This window comes from Varroa destructor, unplaced genomic scaffold (genome assembly GCF_002443255.2).
Source record: "Varroa destructor unplaced genomic scaffold, Vdes_3.0 BEIS01000002.1, whole genome shotgun sequence".
In the NCBI taxonomy this organism is placed as follows: Eukaryota; Metazoa; Arthropoda; class Arachnida; order Mesostigmata; family Varroidae; genus Varroa; species Varroa destructor.
Window position 1 is genome coordinate 27272075 of NW_019211455.1, and position 18132 is coordinate 27290206.

Below are 18132 nucleotides of genomic sequence, written 5' to 3' on the forward strand. Positions count from 1 at the left end.
GCTTAATTGCAGTTGGAGCACATAATCGCAGGACAGCTAAAACATGACAGCGCATCACTGACATCAGGTTGATTGACGACAAGTCGCGGAATTTCGAACAATTTAGCAAAGTAACGAAAAAAGCATGGGGTTTACTGAAGTAAGCAGAAGAATTGTTTAAAAAAAACTGCAATGAAGCGTTCAAGATAACTGCAATGGTTTAACGATACTTCGAAGTTAAGATAACGAAGTTAAGTAAGAAAACTTGGATTCAAACACTTATGATACAGGTTTAGCGGTGGCAGACATTCGGTTCACATTGATGCAAACAATAGAAACCCACATTTGCATAGAATTATAAGGATGTCTAATCCTGATTGTTTATGCATTAATCTATGCTCCGGGATAATCCTAAATCTCGTAAACATATGATGCCTATTGTCCTACTGAATTTATTGTCTAAGCGATTTTTTAATACCTAAGTTTCTCACAACCTGCATGGTTAGAACTCTTTGACTTGCGCGCGCCATTCTTCCCGCCAAACTGACTTTGGACTAAACTCCGCCAGATGCATTCGCGTTTCTAAGTTGGCTCATTATGATTGCATCACTATTCAACTCGGTACGTTACGTATTCAATCTGCTAATTCGATTTTCTAGAAGTAGCTCCAGTCCTAAACGTAACAGAGAAACGGTAGCCAATAGTATAACTCACTATCTCCACTACCAGCTTCTGCCAACCTTATTTCAAACTTATAATACAGTAATAGAAATGCATTTGAGTTTCCTTCTGAGACCAGATGAAGATATCGAAACCACACTCTCTCAACACAATCGCTCTCTGTCGCTTCGTAGGGACGAAAACCTTCTCTGTTCATCATTTGTCCGCTGTGATTACGGATGGAGCGCGTGCTAGTGCCCGAGGCGGCGTAGGCGCCTTAGCACATCCAGGCCACCTCGTTCATCCTAGTCTGTTTGTCAGCACAGCCCCTGACAGCGTAGAGCCATGCGAGAGTACGACATTGCCATCGCCACTGAGGGTAGTGGAAGTAATGGCAGTAATGCCGAAACGCCGAAATCCAACCAACCGTATGTCCGACCAAGCAAGCGCGTCTCTACTAGCATTAGCACGCAGCAATATTAGTTCACCCCTTCTTCTCCCGTTGGAGGCTTGCCTATATGTGCGCAACCCCATGGTACCTTGATGTATTTCCAAGCAGGCCACTCTCCCTTTGGCATAGCCGTATCCCGTCTGCTCGCTTGCCCTGTGCGGCAAGGCAAGTTTGGGTCTTGCCAGACGACTCGAACGATGCTATTTGGCTTTTAGCTGACGACAGCGAGAACGGATACGGAGAGATTCTTTCGCGACTGCTCGAACAGGATGACAAACACAGCTTGTCGGCGCCCATTGGTTGCCCAGAACTCCTAACAGCGGACTGCAGTCGGACAGAAGTCGCAGGTCACCCTGCCATTGTAGCATGCGTGCGAGTCCTGCCCGCTAGTAGCTGGAAGAGCTGTTAGGTTTGTAACTTTTCAGTACGCTATTTGTAGCGTAGCTTTATGCATGAGAAACGCATACATTTATTACAAAAATAAGTTGTCGGATACAAAAAAATTGTATGTCCGACGAGTAGAAAGGATAAATACCCTAAAATCGTGCGAAAATAGACTATATGAAAGCATTGTATATATATATATATATATATATATATATATATATCATCTCTTTTGAAATTATATACACATGTTGTTGTAATGAAATACTCTGGTTTTACTATTAAAGAGTCTTCCATAATGTGAACGCGAAATGAAGTACTACATTTTTCTCTATTACCATTACTATTTTAAAGTACATTTTTATTATCACAGTGTGTTCACAAACTTCTCTATTGGCTAAAAGCAACCCCCAGATGTAGGACATTTACGACGTAAACCAATGACGCAGCAAATTAATTATAGTGATTCGCCTAAATTTCTTTGAGCGTGTCTGCGACTAGATTGGTACTAGCGTCTGACAACATGGAGTCGATTGTGTCGTAGAGGGTTAACCCTCCACGAATGATCATACCAAGAAGCACACGTAATCCGCGAAAAAAGGCGCGTAGAAGATCGGCAAATGAGGTCCCATTGAAACGGACCATACCTCGAAAGTAGAGGCCTAAAAGCATGGCTGTTAATATCACTAGAACTATGCGAAGTTCCTGCCACACCTGCAAAGTTAGTAAAAACGTAATCCACAAAGAATGAGATAATTTTAATATATCTCTTCTATCTCTAATTTGCTACCTTAACACTATGTCTACCTCTTGAGTGAATCCGCCATAAAATACTTTCAACTATTCGGATGTGCAACGTCTGCACACTGTGTGCTTATTGAAGAAGTTAAGCTGAGACCTAAGTAAGTATCATACCAACCTGCTTGGGTATCCCATCTAGAAGATCTTGCACCATAAGTTGGATCAGATGAAGAGCATTACTGAACACGATCCGCAGTTCTCGGACAACGTTGCGCCGTTCGCGCCGCGAGAGACCAGCCTCCCCTTCTTCGTCGCCGAATGGTGTTTCTTCCTGACCGTCAACTCGATTCGACGGCGCAGTTTCAGTTGGAAGAGGCGCTGGTTGTTGTACATCCGATTGGGACTCCTTGCCGTGACTTTTTATTTCTGCCTGAGCTATTCTCGGCTTCGTAAGCGACTCCTCGATCGATGGCGGTCGGTAAAGCGGGGCCCGAAGCTCCGGCGGAATTGCAGCTACTTTTGTGGACAGTTTTCGAGTGAAACCTGATTTCGACGTGAGCTCGTGTGCGCTAAGTGCAGCGGTTGTTGTAGCTTCCTCTAAAAGGATACCGCGTTGCTCTTTATCAAAGAACTCTTCGTACATCGCACTGACATCATCGCTGGCCAACGAGGTCCGTCTGAAAACGGTCGTTTTGGCGTTAGCCCGGTCACGACAACTACTGTAGGGGGAATTCTGCGCTTCCAATGGCCACTCTGGCGGGCCAAATGTTTTTAACCCTGTCGCTTCTAAATCACCTTTATGAGCGTGTTCTGATGTCACTGCTGTATTGTCTAAAGGCGCTGACTTTGGCTGAAAAGGCGGGATTTCAGGCACATAGTATATCGAAGTTTTTGGCGGGCTCCTAATTTTTGCGGATTTTCCTCGCTCAGTTGTAGTTAAATCTTCGGTGCTCGGCGACCAGTCCCGAAAATCGATCACTGGTGGAGCACAGCTGTGTGTTCGGATTCTTGTCTGCTTCTCTTCCGAAAGCCTATTAATGAACACTTTTGCTAGCATACCTTGAGGAATATCCACTGGGCCCTGAAGGGCAGGCCCGACAATCTCTGAAGGTAGTGTATGCTTCTGTTTTTCGTCCTTTCTGTTAAAACTGAAAAATTGCCCAAATTTGGATTTTTTCGTTGGCGTTGTCGGTTCTCGCGCACTCAGCGACAGAGATATTTCAAGTTGATCTGACCGCCTACGCTCAGTGTTTTCGTTTGTCGGCTCCTCATCTGGCTTTTTTTTCTCAAAAAGCCCTTGTATCTTACGCATAATCTTCGATGGCTTACGTTTAATTGGCTGATCCTCATTATCTTCATTACATGGGTAATTTTCGTCGTCATACCAGTCTTTAAGAGACTCTGGAGAAATTGTGCCTAGATGCGATTCATCGAGGACCTCCCGGTGGACAATCGGAGCAGTAGCAGATGACGCTAGTCGTGAGGTATCGTGAGCATTCTCACCTTTCACTGCTGAATTAGAAGGAGTTTTGGGAGAGGGAATTCTATCCACACTTACATGCGGCGTAGGCAGACGATTTGGTGATTGCTGCTGTAAAAGTAGCGGCTGCTGTGACGACTGTTGTGCGGACTGTGACTTTTCAGCTTGCATATGGGGCGTTGCATTTGCCAACGGCATCGAAAACTGCAGTTTAAATGACTCTTGAAGCATCTGTGTTGGGGCCTGTTCCTCTTGCTGAGGCCACCCTTTTTCCTCACTGAGTATAGGCTCGACTGTTGTTGAATCAATCTCATTTATCTGCCGTTTTGCACTCGACTGCGATTGAGTCTTTACAACAGGCTGAGGCGATTTGTTCGGTGCCTTCGGGACAGCACTAAGCGGAACAGTGATTTGGGGGCCACTTGGGTTGACATAAGGAAGTGGTTCTGATGTAGATTTTTGCACAACGACCGGGAGCTCCACCACTGGAATAATCTCAGTCTTGGGTGATGATTTTCGTTGGGTTTCTATTGAATGTATAGGCGCGTCAACCGGCGTCATTAACAAAGGAACTCGATTGGGAGACGGTGTTCTAGATGGCTTTTGGGCGTTGACCACTTGAACGGACAGATGTTCGCGCGCTTGAGTAATAATGTTTTCGGTTTCTTTTTCCATGTCGACTAGCTTTATTCTACGAGGTTGGTCGTAGATTGGAATTTCGGTCCGTTGCATATTTCGCACAGTTTTGGCTTCCAGGACGGGCTCCGAGGGTGGCATACGAGGATAGATAACCTTAGTATCAAAGATATCATGCTCAACGACAACGTCTAGTGACGGTTGAGTAGTTTGCACGGAACTCCTCAGGGGATCCTCTGATGTAGACACACTGGGCCATTCGCAGCCTGGTGTGCTTTCCTTGCTCCGAAGGGATCCGGGTCGAAGGCGCCTAACGGGAGGTGTAGGCCGCCCGACCAACGATCCTTGACGAGACCGTCGCCGTCTTACTGAAGGCTGGGGATAAAGTCTGGAATTCTGCGGGTCCTGAAATTCGTCCGACAATTACTCTCTTAAATAGTTTATATAAAAGAAGTTATCAGAATCTCGGGCATGTATGAACATTAGCAATACACTATCATTTAGCAAAGGTGAAGAATATACGTTAAAAACATGTGTACGAAGGCACCTCTGGACACCTCCGAGAACGCATATATTAACCTACCGCAAATTGACCTGAAACGTTGTATTTTAGGCGCAAATACTGCAACAAGTTCTCATGCAACAAAATATTGTTAGCCTGCTATAAAGCCGACAGACTGTCACGTATTACTTTTGATGAAGTATTACTTTTATCGTAAAAATCTCATAAACACACAAACTTATCATTCGAAAAGACATGGTGCAGTTACGTAATGAGATACTTGCTTACTGCGTACGTGGCAGCGTAAAACATCGATCAAGAAAAAATGATTTTTTTTTTTGATGAATCTGAAAGCGACGAACACATGTAGCTGGCCAAGTCAATGAATAGGCCAACAAAAGTATTTTTTTGGTATTCGGCCATTCGTCTTCATTGATTTATTCGATTCGTTAGATGTATCTTAGTTGGTCACTTAGTTGATTGTACGGAATAAAATACCACTATCAGTATCTACCTAATGAGCAATATCGCCGTCGGAGAAATACGATCCACCACTTTTAAACCCCCTGTAGCTGAGATGATTTATTCCTTCACATAGAAATATCATGAATAGTACTAACGCTATCCTGATCTTGTCATCGAGTTGCTTTTGCTGTGTTCGTTCTGCTCTACCTTCTTGAATACCAACATTCCCCTCATTCGCCGCCTTACCTCTAACCCCCTATTGAGCGCACCGAATTTGAAATCGAGGCCACTTGATTTACGAGCACCATCTTCCACCTGCATCTCTGTATTCAACAATGGTTTGAACAACCAAGTGTTCGTGTGTGTTATGTCATTCAATTGCGATTTGTCGTTTTCAACGACTCTTGCAAACGCCCTGCTACGAAGAGGTCGCAGCCCGTTAAAAGTAATCGAGCTCTTATCGAGATGACGAAATTGCGTTCCATTTTCGAGGCCGTCTCGTCAAAGTCCACGGGACGAGGGCATATTACGCATATAGTTACTCAGTCAGCACACAAAGAGCTATCATAACCACAGCTTTGTGTTATTATTGCTCTAAAAACGGCCATTGCGAAACACAGAGTGTCAGTGTTAACATAATTTACCAGAAAAGGTTTCGTTAAAGTATCTATAAAATCACTATCCACCATCATGTCAACAATACTCTGTAGTCTGTAATAAAAATTATCTGTAGTCAAAACTGGTGACATTCATTTATGGCTTATCGAATTCTGCATAAAAACATGGTTTGGAATAAAACACTATTTATTTTTATATTTGTGTCATATATTGTCCTATTTCTCGGAGTCTAATATAGTTTTTATCGGGAAACGTGTAGACAACTTTGCAACTTAAAGTGTGAACGATCACGCTATTATGACTCTTGATGCATATAAAAAAATCGTGTTTTGCGAAACCTGCTTAAAGCATAATTATAAACCAATCTTAGCGTACCTGAGTTTCAAGGACTTGAATCATGGAGGCCACTTTAACAGCTGCTTCAGGCTCGGCGCTAGAATCTCTGCGACGAGCCGGAGCCGGTTGATCCTGAAGGTAATGGTGCGGAACTCTCCTCTGGATAGGTACTTCGTGAGCTACGCTATCCACGAACATTAGGTCATAATATCTAATCATCGAATTAATAAGCCTTTATAGATTAGATAGAACTCGCTTATGCTATACACATGTCATTTTCTATTTTGTCCATGTACAGCTTTTAGACAGGACCTTATCGCCCATGTATAATAAATCTGACTTGTCAAGAATGTCTAATGTCCTACGGAGGAGGAAAAAAATTAGAGGCATACTTTCCGCTGCGTCCAGCGTAAACAGACGTCTTTAGACTTTCTGCATTTGCCGAAGCAAACCTTGACGGCTTACAGATTATCGGCGTATCCTGTGAAAAAGTTCCGATGTTAATTTAAAGCAGAAAACAGTACGACTTGGGTTAGCTTGCATTTAATTGTGAGGCACAAAATATAGCTCCGATTGTAGGACTTACATTGCGATCAGCGTATGATATCTGTCATGTAATGAATGCTGGTATACTAAACTAACGTTCATTAGAACTTACGATCATACGGATATACAATCACATTGATTTAACTTCAATTCAACACCATAAAGCTTGAAATAGAGCATAAGGTTCGATTTAAAAAGCTACCATTGGACTCGCTACCGAAAATGTATTCGAATTTGCCCCCACCTCGAGACACGCAATAGGTCACTATTGGAAATATAGGTACAAGGAAATTTCAGCCTTGGGGAATAGTTGCATATTATTAATAACTAATTCATCTCACAAACGGTCTCGTAGGCACTGTTTTGGGTAGATTTCGTATACGTTAAGAGATCATTTTTGTGTACGAGATCAACACGAATATCTCTCTTTATAAATACACACAACACCATTAGAAGAGATTATTGATTGCAAGGAAACATCTAGTTTAATTTGGGATTTTTGTCGCTATAAAAAACTTAGATAACCATCAATAAAGCAGCACTCATTATCTCGATTGACCTGGAAGTTTCTAGTTTCCATCTTTTTCCCCGTCCATCGTAGCAGACAAAAATCGGCTTATACAACGAAGCGAACAATTAAAGGAGATAGGGTTCCCCCGAGCACAATTGCTGATATTCCTGCAAGTATTTCTATCTAACCTAACCTAAATAAAAGAAAAAGTCGTTCACTTTTTAGATGCATTAAAGTATTAACTAAACCTTAAGATAGCTGCACGCGAGGTCTCAAGCCCGTGAAACGATTAAAAGCACTTCGACGATTGGATCCCTAAAACTGTAGATCTCTCTTTTCTGTTTTCTTAATTCGCACCGTCAAAATGTACTTATAGTTATTTTAAACTTTTTTACATGCTACACATTATCTCCTACTGACTTCCTTATGCCAACAACTCTTCGTTACCATTGCGCAGCAGCAATAAGGTGCATAGGAAGAACAAAAATCGGAAACCTTTTGAAAAATTATTTCCTTTGATGATCACCCAGTCTCCGCCCCAGTGGCCACATCACTTTGTTACAAATACAACAACGCAAAAGACCAGCAGTATTCGATAGAAACACACTTCTAAATTAAGACACGCACATCAGAATCAAACGAAAATATCTATGGACAGCCTGCGTGGACGGCAACACCGTTCATCTCCTGTCGTCCTACCACGCATATGCTTTGGGCGACGCACATACATAGGCTTATTGGGAGATTACTATTGTTGATGCTGCGACCCTTTCCTCAACACGCATTCGGTTTCATACCGTCTTCCTACGCCTAACCACTTCGAAAACGACTGATTTCTTGTTTTATTCCGCCTTTTTACACACACATATGGTTATTAGAAGCACACAGACAGACACACGTATACATATATGTATATATATATATATATATATATATTCACCATGTTTCCTGTTACTACTGTTTTTTATAGATCGACGCACGACATATTTGTGGTAAGCAATGTCACCATTTTCCAGACTACTATAAACACGTCTTAGGACAACGACTTCGGGAGAATGCACACAGTACAGGAAGGTAAACCTGTTTCTAGGTATAAGTCGTTCGATTTATAGGTAGTATCTTGGCCAGTAGTTTAGCCGGACGCTGTGTAGCTAGATTGCAATGACAAAATATCTGAAAAATGACGAGAATATTAGCGTCTTTGTTACAAATAAGGTAGAAGCAACTTTAAAAACCTGAACTTGCTCACTTTACTTAAAATGTTGTACGAAATTTCGACCCTTTACCATTCTGCAATTGCTTTCGGGCATGGTACACATTATCGTTTTCCTCAAAATGTGATCCGGTTGGCGGCGATGGAAGTGGCATGAAGAGGTCCTACCATCAGCATCGTTACCAGCAAAGCCAACAGTCAGAGTACCGGTCCTAGTGTGTAGTGAGTTAGCTGTTTTCGGCTATCTAGTCTCGCTCGGTTTTCTGTGACAATGACAACGTCGCCAGCCACCATTGAAACCTGTGTCGGAAACCCGAGATCGGCGCGGTCGACTGGCCGACCCAACGTCAGAGAAGGGGAGATAACGCTGAGAGACGCACAGGGTCGTTATTAGGTGAGCGCGGAAGAGCACGACCGGACATGGCATATCGTTGCTTTGGCCAGCTACAGCCACTTGACTTTGGCCCAAACAGTCGCTCGCTTTCTCCTTATCTAGCGCTTTTAATTGCAGGGCCTCCTTCCCAAGTATAGACCTTTATAGGTTAAAAAACCCTTGGAAAGCCCTCCGAGCAGCATACGAATAGGCTTAAGGCTAGAATAACATCAAAGCAAAGGGAGTTCTGTACTCTGACTAGCAAGCCCCGTCGACTCAGAAATATCTTGGTGGACATAGAATATCAGTATTATTACAGATAGCCATGGACATTTTACTGGCGCTGAGAAAAAATAGACAGCTTTGCATCCACAACTAGACAGTCATGAGGACAACACCAGATAAGTATGCTACTGCCATTACCGACAGCTGCACCTAAGCATGGGTCCAGTTAACAGATTTTTTTAAATCCCCGAGGCTCTTTCAATGATGTTTAATTGCCGCTACATAACTAAATTTTTACGTCCGACACCGCCACTGGGCGTTTTATTCAACGGCTAGCACCCGCTAGCTTTTGCCATGTTCATCAATATGGCTCATCGTTGTCAATCCGTACAGTATTAAATACGTATCGGGTCGCAGTAGTACAAGGGAAATGGCCGTTGGCTGATAAATGGGAATGTGTCACAAAAAGAAGACTTATATATATATTTATAGATAATAGGCGTAATATAAATATTTTAGAAGTATGTCTCAACCATGCGTTGTGATACGCGGACAGGGCCGCTAGGTAAAGGCGATATAGTGAAATATTTTAGTTGACTAATGATGAATTAACTATCAGATAAAAGGACATAAGCAGGTCTAAATGGATAATTTGAATCTTACGTCCGGTACTCTTGTTAAGTCTTTCGAGATATATATGTAGGTCTGATTATTAAACTTTTGCTTATTTAGTCAGGAAGCACACGTTTAAAACGTTGCTACCCATCATAGAGCTGCCGCTTAAAAATTTGCTTGCTTTAAAAATTGTCATGGCTTGTACCCGTCGATGTATGACGACTTTATCATATTTCTTTTATTCATTTTCTTTTAATTTCTCAAAAAAACATGAACCGAAGTGTTAGATGCATAATATTTAAGGTATATAGCCGTTATGTAAACTTTTTTAATTTTTAACTTATATTTTCAGTAATTTAAGATATTAAGAACTCGATGTTAGCACAAGTATTTTGGAAGTACTGTTACGCTCACCAGACTGTATAACGTTACTTCAGCCATACGACGATGAATTTACGCTAGGAAAGCAACGTAAATCGAAGTCATAGGTACTTTTATAATTTGGTGAATAGGGAACACGTGAGCGACTCAAAGGAAACGGACTCGAACTCTCCGAATCGAATAGGCTAGACTAATAATGAGATAGTGAAGCTGAATAATTTAGAGCATCATCTCACCGAAGTCTTACGCTTGCTGCTAACTTTAGGGGCATGTAATGGTCTAGGATCGAATGCGGACATAGACACAAGCTTCGTTCCTTGCTGGTATTCAGCTGTTTGACGGAATGGCACTTCCGCGCATAAATCTCAAAACCATTAGGGCACTGCTAATTTTAATTAGACCCTTCTATTAGAGAAAAATAAATAATGCCAGGCTAGTTGACTTTCTTTGGTGGCTAAAGCCAGTATGTACACCTATATAAACAGCGCACCAGTAGTACATGTCTGAACTCCGTACATGTACATCTACACCCACTTCTGCACACAACTTGCTTTAAGCAGGCCTCAAGCTCTCAAGCATTTGTTAAAGCAGTATTGCCAAGCCACCACAGTAACTAGTCGTTTTGCCGCTAGCAAAATCCTAGTCAGTCATTAACTTGTTCCTCTCTCGTTAGGACAGCGTCTAATCTTGTATGCCTTCTACCGAAGACCTGCAGCAGAATCAGCTGTAGAATCCCTGGTATTAGCTGGTGCGGAAGCAAGAAAGAGGCAAGCGAGAGTAACTCTGTCTACCCATTCATCCCGTGCGAGAAGCAATAGCCGATAATAGCAGTCAATGTCTCCTTTTCTTAGGCCGGTCGCCATCAGCGCAGGATAGCAGTGCCTCACACTGCTGATGTTATGTGCGGCGAGAGTCCCCACCAACCACGAACCAGCAAAGTGCTCTGAGGGGTCGTCCTCTTTCCTAGGTTATCGCTGTTGCAGCCGCTGCTGCAGCCGAGTTATCCGAGACGGACAAATTCAATCGGAACACCGCCACCTCGCCACCACCGAATCCGCCGCGACCCCCGCACCGCTAGCTCCGCCCCTTCAACACAACACAGCCAAGAACTACCGACAACGAAACGAGAAGGAGAAAGCCTTTTCAAGCAATAAGTAAGCTGGAGTGGGGGTGCAGAACGTGGAGAAAACCCAACCTACGAAAGGGACCTCGACAGAAACCTAAGAGCTCACTTGGAATCTTCTTTTGGCTTCTGCAGCCAGTCTCTCTTCCTCCTCTCGTGCGACTCGAACGATCTCCTCCGCTGCGAGACATCAGTGGCTCTTACCTTCTGATGTTCCTTACTGACTCCACAACAACGACTTTGAGATCAGCTAGCTGCAGGAGTTACTGTCGCTGCTGCTGCGATTGTAGTTGGCGCTACCAGGACAAAACGGACCGACAATTTCCTCCTGTCCTGCGGAAAATGCTAGGTTTATGCGGCTGTCTCGGGCAGGCGCTTTTGCGGCCCCGGAGCCTCTGCCCAACGGGGTCTATAAATGTTGCCATTTAACAGGTGGATAGAGGAGAAGGAGCAACTGTAGGAAAAGCCGAATAGAGGCACGGATCCTCCAGCACAGCCTTGATGGGAATATGGGACGACGCGAGACGAGCTCAAAAAGGAACGCGTTTAGCGGATTGGTAATAGCAGCGGTTGCGGTTAGGTAGAGGGTGACTCGACTGGCGGGAAACCGAACAGTATAGCTAAAGCTTTTACGTAATTTTAAGAAAAAGTGATATAAAGTGAACGCAAATAAAGAATAGAACATCGACAAAATGTCTCTTTACGAAGTGCATACACACTGCGTATAGAGAAAAGCGTAGAATAAAGTAACCGACAGGAAGGATTTTAGAATAAGAGTCGAAGTCGTTGCTAGATAGGTATATGTTCTTGAGGAAAAGCTGTACTATAAAATATGTATTAAGCAAAACGAACTACGATTACAATTGAGTGTCGATGTTCTGGCCACAATTCTGTGTTTGGTCTGTAAAAAAAATTTTGTCTGTAAAAACATCCGCAATCTAGAGGTGCACAGTTACAGTCTAAACAAACTAGCTGTATCGTTTGCACTGTTAGAAACGCTAACTTTCGCTGCACGCTCTGTTTGAGGCATCTTCACACTAGAATCAATGTGAGTAAAACGTGGATGGATGAATTCAATTAGTGACATGGTTCTTCCAACTTGTTCAGTTACTCGGTTTATCAGCCTTGTGACTCCAATTGCGACTTGAAACGCGGGCTTCATAGGACGCACCTTGTTTGTAACAGAAGCTTGCTGAAGCAATAGGAAAAAATACGCCCCTTCTCTCAACGCAGCGCTCGGACGATACTAGCAGTCCAGTTATCCAAAACTGTAGTCTTCGCTTCCGAAACGAGGCCCAATGGACGAAGACCCAATTGCTATTGTGTTGTGGGACGCACAATACATTCCAAGAAGGCCAAGATAGAGATAAATGCCAAGCGATAGGATTACTTGCTACTACTCTAGCGAGTAAGGCCGTGAATCTTCTTTTTTTTTTCGTCTGCTAGCTCTCGTATTGTACATGCCCGTATCAAAAAAGGCTAGAGGCGGAAAAAGCGATGTACCAGCGAGATATCGCCTGCGTATGTAATGTTGAACCGACATTTGCACATGAAAAAGCAGGCTTTACTAGCCGACTGCAGGCAGCTCCAAGTTTCGCTGCTTCTTTCGGGTGTAGTGTTTGGTGTGGCATATGTGATGGTAGGCAATTGCAAATGGTACGGAGGCGTCTGCTATGGTAGTTAATGGCCTATGCAGAAGTGCAGAGCAGATACACTGTATTTCCTGCTGTAATGGTTTCAAGTACGTTTCGCAAGTATATGCGCATATTCTGCACGTGATAGGAAACATGGGTAGATAAAAATTGCATCTGGCAGTGCTGACTTTTAGCGTTTGCACTTTGTATGAGTTTCTATATATATATATATATATAACTTTCAGCTTATTATCACCAATATGCTAAGATAAAAAGTAATATTGATAAAATGACGAGAACATCTTTTCTTGCTTATTCAGTAATGCACGTAATTTCTGGCATGCAATACTACAATTGGACACTTCTTCCAGAAACTTGTGATCACACCAACTTGTTTTTAACCAGGTGTAGCGCGGGATAAATAACGTGCATGTGGCGTATATATCAAAGGTGACTATTCCTTCCGTAAAATAGTGAACAAAGTTCTCCACGAAATAGTTTCGCACCCAACGTACGTATCTATTTACCATGCGATATGCGGGTGGCTATGTCGGTGTGCATGAACGTCAAGTTCAGCAATCCTGTTAGAGCGCATCCAGGAGAACGAAACATCAGGACAAAGAGACAGGACGACGAAATTCACGCGCTGGCGAGCTCCAGACATCCGAGTTCATCCGCTCGTCGGCTTTTGCTGCTATATGAGCGTTCAGCACTGTCACTGTGTGTCTGTGCTATATCTTTGAGCACTGAAATCAAATTTTCTTTCCTTCGCATTCTCCCCTTCCGCATGAAGCAGTGATTCTTTTTCATCTTATGGCGGTTACAGCTACAGCCAGTACTTGCACACTGTACAATTCCTCGTATCCGCCCCAGGATCTGTCCGCTCTAGATCCTCGACCCTTCGCCTCTCTACCTCACCCCTTCCTTCTCTCTCAACGTGCTGAGATCTCGTTACGTCCGTTCCCCACTGTTCCGTCTCACCTGTGGCTTACTTACTTGTTTTTTCCTCTCCTTTTCCTTGTCTTCGGTGGTGTAATTCTGTAGCCCCTGGTACACCACCAGCTTGTCCATCTTCCAACGAGTTACAGCTCAGTCCCTCTGCAGCTGCCAACATATCAACGCTCGCACTAACGCCACTTTTGCACGAACGGCCGCGTTCCTTTCGGGGCATATTCTGCCTTTTGATTTTCTTCTTGGCTTCTTGTTCTTATGTGCTTATTGCGGCATGCGCTTATCCTGATTTGTCTACCTGGAACGACAAGTGCAGATGAAGGCAAATCCCGAATCATTGACGCCTGCGTTGAGAATATTCGCATGCTGTGTGGTGCGACTCACGACGGATTGGCAGAATAGCATAAAACATCCGAGACAACCCGCATAAAGGATTGCCGCTAGTGGTTGGCGAATAATCCAATCGACTCGTCATCACAGCTCACTGGGCATCAACACAGCTCTTACGAAAACTGCCCACTCCTTGTAGCAGTTGCAATGACGGCAACTCTATTCGAAGCAGTTCACCGGTGTGAACGGCAGGCGTCATCTGCTGTGGGGAACAAGGAACTTTTATCCATGAAAAATGATCATCGTTTTTGAATTCGATTACAAAAATAGCAACGTAAATATATCTTTAGTGCGGGCTAAAAGGTGTTCACAACAGAATGTGTAACGTGCATGAGAAAAAACATATATATAGCAGATTATAGGAATGAATACTAGTATATACATTGTCCTGTCATCCTGGGAGATACTAGCATGTACATATATATGTACTCCACATGGCTGCGTAAATACAATACAAGGATACCAGACGATAAATTGATTAAGTCCATCTTATATTTTATTGATCAAAACTTTTAAGTTTTTACTTTAAGATACATTTCTTGTTTTTTTTTTTTTTTCTTGCTTTTATAAATTCTATTGTAGCTTCTTCAACAATATGTTCCACTTATAAACTATTATTGTATGTTGCAGGTGTCGTTTGAAGTTTTTTTACAGAGATCTACAAAGCAGTTTAGGGTTGTTTTGGATTTACAGCACAGAATCGTTTTAGGTTCAGTTAATGAGACCTTGTCCAACTTGTCCGATATTTCATATCCTTTATTGCTATTCCTTCCACTTGAAGGTCTTCACGGAATTCGTCACAGCTTTTCAATAGCTTATCTCGCTCGTCTCCAGGACTTAAAGCTAACGCGAGCTGTCTCACTTCAAACCGAAAGTCCATCATTTTGTCAACGATGTTGCTTAGTTGGCTGTCTTCGGCAACGCCCGACATGGTGTCCAGCCGGAATCCCATAGTACAGTAATAGTTCCGGATATAGTTTGACAACGAAGCTACAGCAACATGTCCTGGAGCCATTTTACCCTCCTCGGTTTTTCTAAGCGCCTGCACTAGCATGTCGGTAAGTGCCACGATCTGGGCTGTAGCTCGGGCGAAGCTGAAGTCATCAGCCAGGGCCTTGTCCACGTTTTCCCTAGTGATGTTCAGTGCTTTAAGTAGATCATGTTGGCTGATGTCCGCCGAAAACCTCCCGCGCAAATAATCATCGCTAAGGGCTAGAGCATCGTTTAGCTTTGCTAAAGCCGACGCTGACTCAGATACGAGCTTGTCCCTGAAATCGATCTCGGCGCGTAAAGGAAACCTGAAGAGAGGCATGAAGACGATTAACAGATTAATCAGGAATTTAACAACCCACACCTAGGCTGTCGATGCTTTTAAGTATCCAGAATAACAGAAAGCTAGAAGAATATTTAAAGACATTTGCACTTATGAAATCTGGTATGTGTACTGGTATCATTAAACTTGTCCCGATCAGTAAGTGCACTTATCTACCATGTGATGCCTTCTAAGAAAACACTAAATGTTAAAACAAATAAGATTAGATAGGTAGATTTCACCCACAATCTATTATATAAACACGGTCTTCTCCTATGTCCATGAACTAAAACTAAAGCGTGTTTCAAGCACAGAAAGAAACTTCAAGGAAATATTAGACTGAAAGAGGACTTGCTCTTTTCTATCCGAGTTGATTTAAGTTTCGTACCTTAGGCAGATCATACGAAGTTTCTCTGCCGAATGGTCCTTCAAGAAATCTTTTATGTGAATAACATTGCCAATACTTTTGGACATCTTATCGCCAGACAAGCGCACAAAACCTGGGTGGATGTAGCACCTGGCCCAGGTCGATCGCTGATGAAATGCGCAACACTGTGCCTCCTCATTCTCATGGTGTGGAAATTCAAGATCCTTTCCGCCGCTGTGCAAATCTAAGTCATTACCGAACACCTTTGAACGGAAGTACAGTGACTGTATTATTATTATTATTATTATTATAATCACTACTGTAGTGGTACATATAAACGTACATTAATAATAAAAGCCAAAAACTTGTTTTCAACCTTTGAAGCCATAGCAGAACACTCGATATGCCAGCCGGGTCTGCCTGATCCAAAGGACGCAGTCCAGGAAGGTTCACCCGCTTTTTCCGGCTTCCACAAGGCGAAATCGCGAGCATTGCGCTTGACCCCTTTGGTATTTTGGTCAACGTCCACCTGACGAAATCGTGGATACGCAGAATCGCGGCTGGTGTCGAAAAATACGCCCTCAGTGGTCCTATACGCGTAGCCTAACCTCATAAGCTCCTCGATAAAGTGTACAATCTCGTTGATATGTTCCGTCGCTCGAAGAACAATCGATGGCTTACGAATATTCAGCGCTGCGAGGTCTTGAAAGAACGAAGCTTCATATTTTCGTGCCACCTCCAAATAGCTAATCTTTAGTTCTTGGGCCCTTTGGATGATCTTATCGTCGACATCTGTGATGTTCATCACGTAGACAACCGAAAATCCTCTGTGTTCGAGAACTCGACGGATTAAATCTAATCTGTTTTATATTATTGAAAAATAGAGAAAAGCAATGAAACTATTGAATCTAATAGTGCCGTTACAATGAAGACTCCTCACTTCTAGGGCTCTATTCTATTTACATTGACGAATCATAGTCGTCATCGACGATCAAGTGCTACACTCCGCTTGCTCAGCTTCGCGTAACAATAAAACATTTCTGAATAATCATATGTATTTAATGTATCTGTACAAAGGCTCATAATCAATGTATACGTGTAGAGCAGTGTGTATTTTTTAAGGCTAATTTTACGCAACCGGGTAACGCGTTTAATACTGCCCCTATCCGCTATTGCGTCAAGGAGAGGATTATAACAGGGTAACAGCAGCCTAGCCAATTCGTTGATTCGTTGCTAAAAATTTAACGAGACTGCGATTAATTAAGTCTTTACATCCGATGCGCAAACGATACGTCAAAGTCAATTCGAAATGTATATTTTTTTAATGCAACTGTACAGAGATTTTTCACATATAGTGATACCTTCATAAACCTTTATTTTTTTCCGCTAGCTTTAGTAGTTCTTAGATTATCTATGATTTTGCAGAGCGTTCTGTAGTTACGGACCTAAGGTAGCACAATGCATGGCCAACATGAGACTCGTCATACACAGTTGGACCGCAGCAGTACCAAGTAACCAGTTTATTCGTCTTGCATAACAATGGTTGTTTTCTCTTAGTTAGGGAATTGTAGACTTCGAATTGCTGCGAACTGCTTCCAGCTTCTGTTTGGGGAACCGATGGCTCTCTTGGGTGCCAGTTACATGATGGAACACTTTTTAGCGAAACGCTGGATTGGAAGCGTCGAGTGGGAGTCCAATTCCATAGTCCGACAACCTTCTGAATGCTTTTAAATAAACGCTGCATTGTGGTTATTATATTCACTTACTGGACACTTAATATTTTATCATCCGTAGGCACAACTGGAGACTCCCCCAGTTGCTGGTTTTGACTGCGTCAATCGACGTGATGTCTTTTATTCATGAATACCCTCAATTTCTTGAGATATGGTAAACTCATTTATCACAGTTGCACTTCCCTATTGTAAAAAATTGATTCCACATGGTTAGAAACAGACACAGGGATACTGCCGTACGATCATCCTTCTATACAGTCGAATTCACTGGGCGCAGCCATATTGGCAAGAAGCTCGTTTTTGTGTTGATTTGTGTGAGCAGACGACACTTGGTGACGACGAGTTATCACTGACAAGCGGACTCTGAGGGCGGTTTAATATGAAACATTCGATGATACATTGGCACATACCTTTTTTAACACTCCCCTAGAGTTCCGCTATATAAGTCTAAACAATTATCGGAAGGAGTTGGTGGCGAAATTAGTCATAAAGATTTGCTGTAGCCA

The 18132-nt window shown here is 42.9% G+C and overlaps 2 protein-coding genes and 1 long non-coding RNA gene across 13 annotated transcripts; 1 reads left to right on the forward strand and 2 right to left on the reverse strand.

The window, feature by feature from the left end:
• Window positions 1–1798: 1798 nt before the first annotated feature.
• On the reverse strand, window positions 1799–8727 carry LOC111245148 (uncharacterized). 9 transcript variants are annotated; one of them, XM_022793104.2, is made up of 5 exons: window positions 8596–8727; window positions 6645–6733; window positions 6292–6463; window positions 2394–4736; window positions 1799–2188 (listed from the first exon to the last, which is right to left on the reverse strand). In XM_022793104.2, exons 1-5 carry the CDS (start codon window positions 8626–8628, stop codon window positions 1946–1948), a joined length of 2880 nt encoding a protein of 959 aa, XP_022648839.1. In that variant the 5' UTR covers window positions 8629–8727; the 3' UTR covers window positions 1799–1945. The 9 variants fall into 9 exon arrangements, with proteins under 9 accessions (XP_022648839.1, XP_022648840.1, XP_086835441.1 ...); XM_022793105.2 differs by lacking the exon at window positions 8596–8727 and adding an exon at window positions 7757–7994; XM_086979315.1 differs by lacking the exon at window positions 8596–8727 and adding an exon at window positions 7805–7993.
• On the forward strand, window positions 8025–12013 carry LOC147757612 (uncharacterized). Of its 2 annotated transcripts, none has more exons than XR_015320431.1 (2): window positions 8025–8383; window positions 10790–12013. It is a non-coding gene; the product is annotated as an uncharacterized LOC147757612 (long non-coding RNA). The 2 variants fall into 2 exon arrangements; XR_015320430.1 differs by lacking the exon at window positions 8025–8383 and adding an exon at window positions 8782–8916.
• Window positions 12014–14688: 2675 nt separating this feature from the next.
• Window positions 14689–17909, reverse strand: CysRS-m (cysteine--tRNA ligase-like protein, mitochondrial). 2 transcript variants are annotated; one of them, XM_022792410.2, is made up of 4 exons: window positions 17660–17909; window positions 16270–16753; window positions 15915–16156; window positions 14689–15512 (listed from the first exon to the last, which is right to left on the reverse strand). In XM_022792410.2, the coding sequence occupies exons 2-4, from the start codon at window positions 16696–16698 to the stop codon at window positions 14930–14932; spliced, it is 1254 nt and encodes a 417-aa protein (XP_022648145.1). In that variant the 5' UTR covers window positions 16699–16753; window positions 17660–17909; the 3' UTR covers window positions 14689–14929. The 2 variants fall into 2 exon arrangements, with proteins under 2 accessions (XP_022648145.1, XP_022648144.1); XM_022792409.2 differs by having other exon boundaries at window positions 17339–17909.
• Between the last annotated feature and the right edge of the window lie 223 nt (window positions 17910–18132).

Excerpts from the sequence above, each read along its gene's own strand:
- CysRS-m (XM_022792409.2), bottom strand. The coding sequence starts at position 17,637 with ATGCAGCGTTTATTTAAAAGCATTCAGAAGGTTGTCGGACTATGGAAT. Across the intron at positions 16,754-17,338 it reads CATGCATTGTGCTACCTTAG|ATTAGATTTAATCCGTCGAG; the intron begins GTCCGTAACTAC and ends AATATAAAACAG. Across the intron at positions 15,513-15,914 it reads CTTCGTATGATCTGCCTAAG|GTTTCCTTTACGCGCCGAGA; the intron begins GTACGAAACTTA and ends GCCTCTCTTCAG.
- LOC111245148 (XM_022793104.2), bottom strand. The coding sequence starts at position 8,628 with ATGTGTACCATGCCCGAAAGCAATTGCAGAATG. Across the intron at positions 6,734-8,595 it reads CCGAAAGCAATTGCAGAATG|GATACGCCGATAATCTGTAA; the intron begins GTAAAGGGTCGA and ends ACTTTTTCACAG. Across the intron at positions 2,189-2,393 it reads TAGATGGGATACCCAAGCAG|GTGTGGCAGGAACTTCGCAT; the intron begins GTTGGTATGATA and ends CTAACTTTGCAG.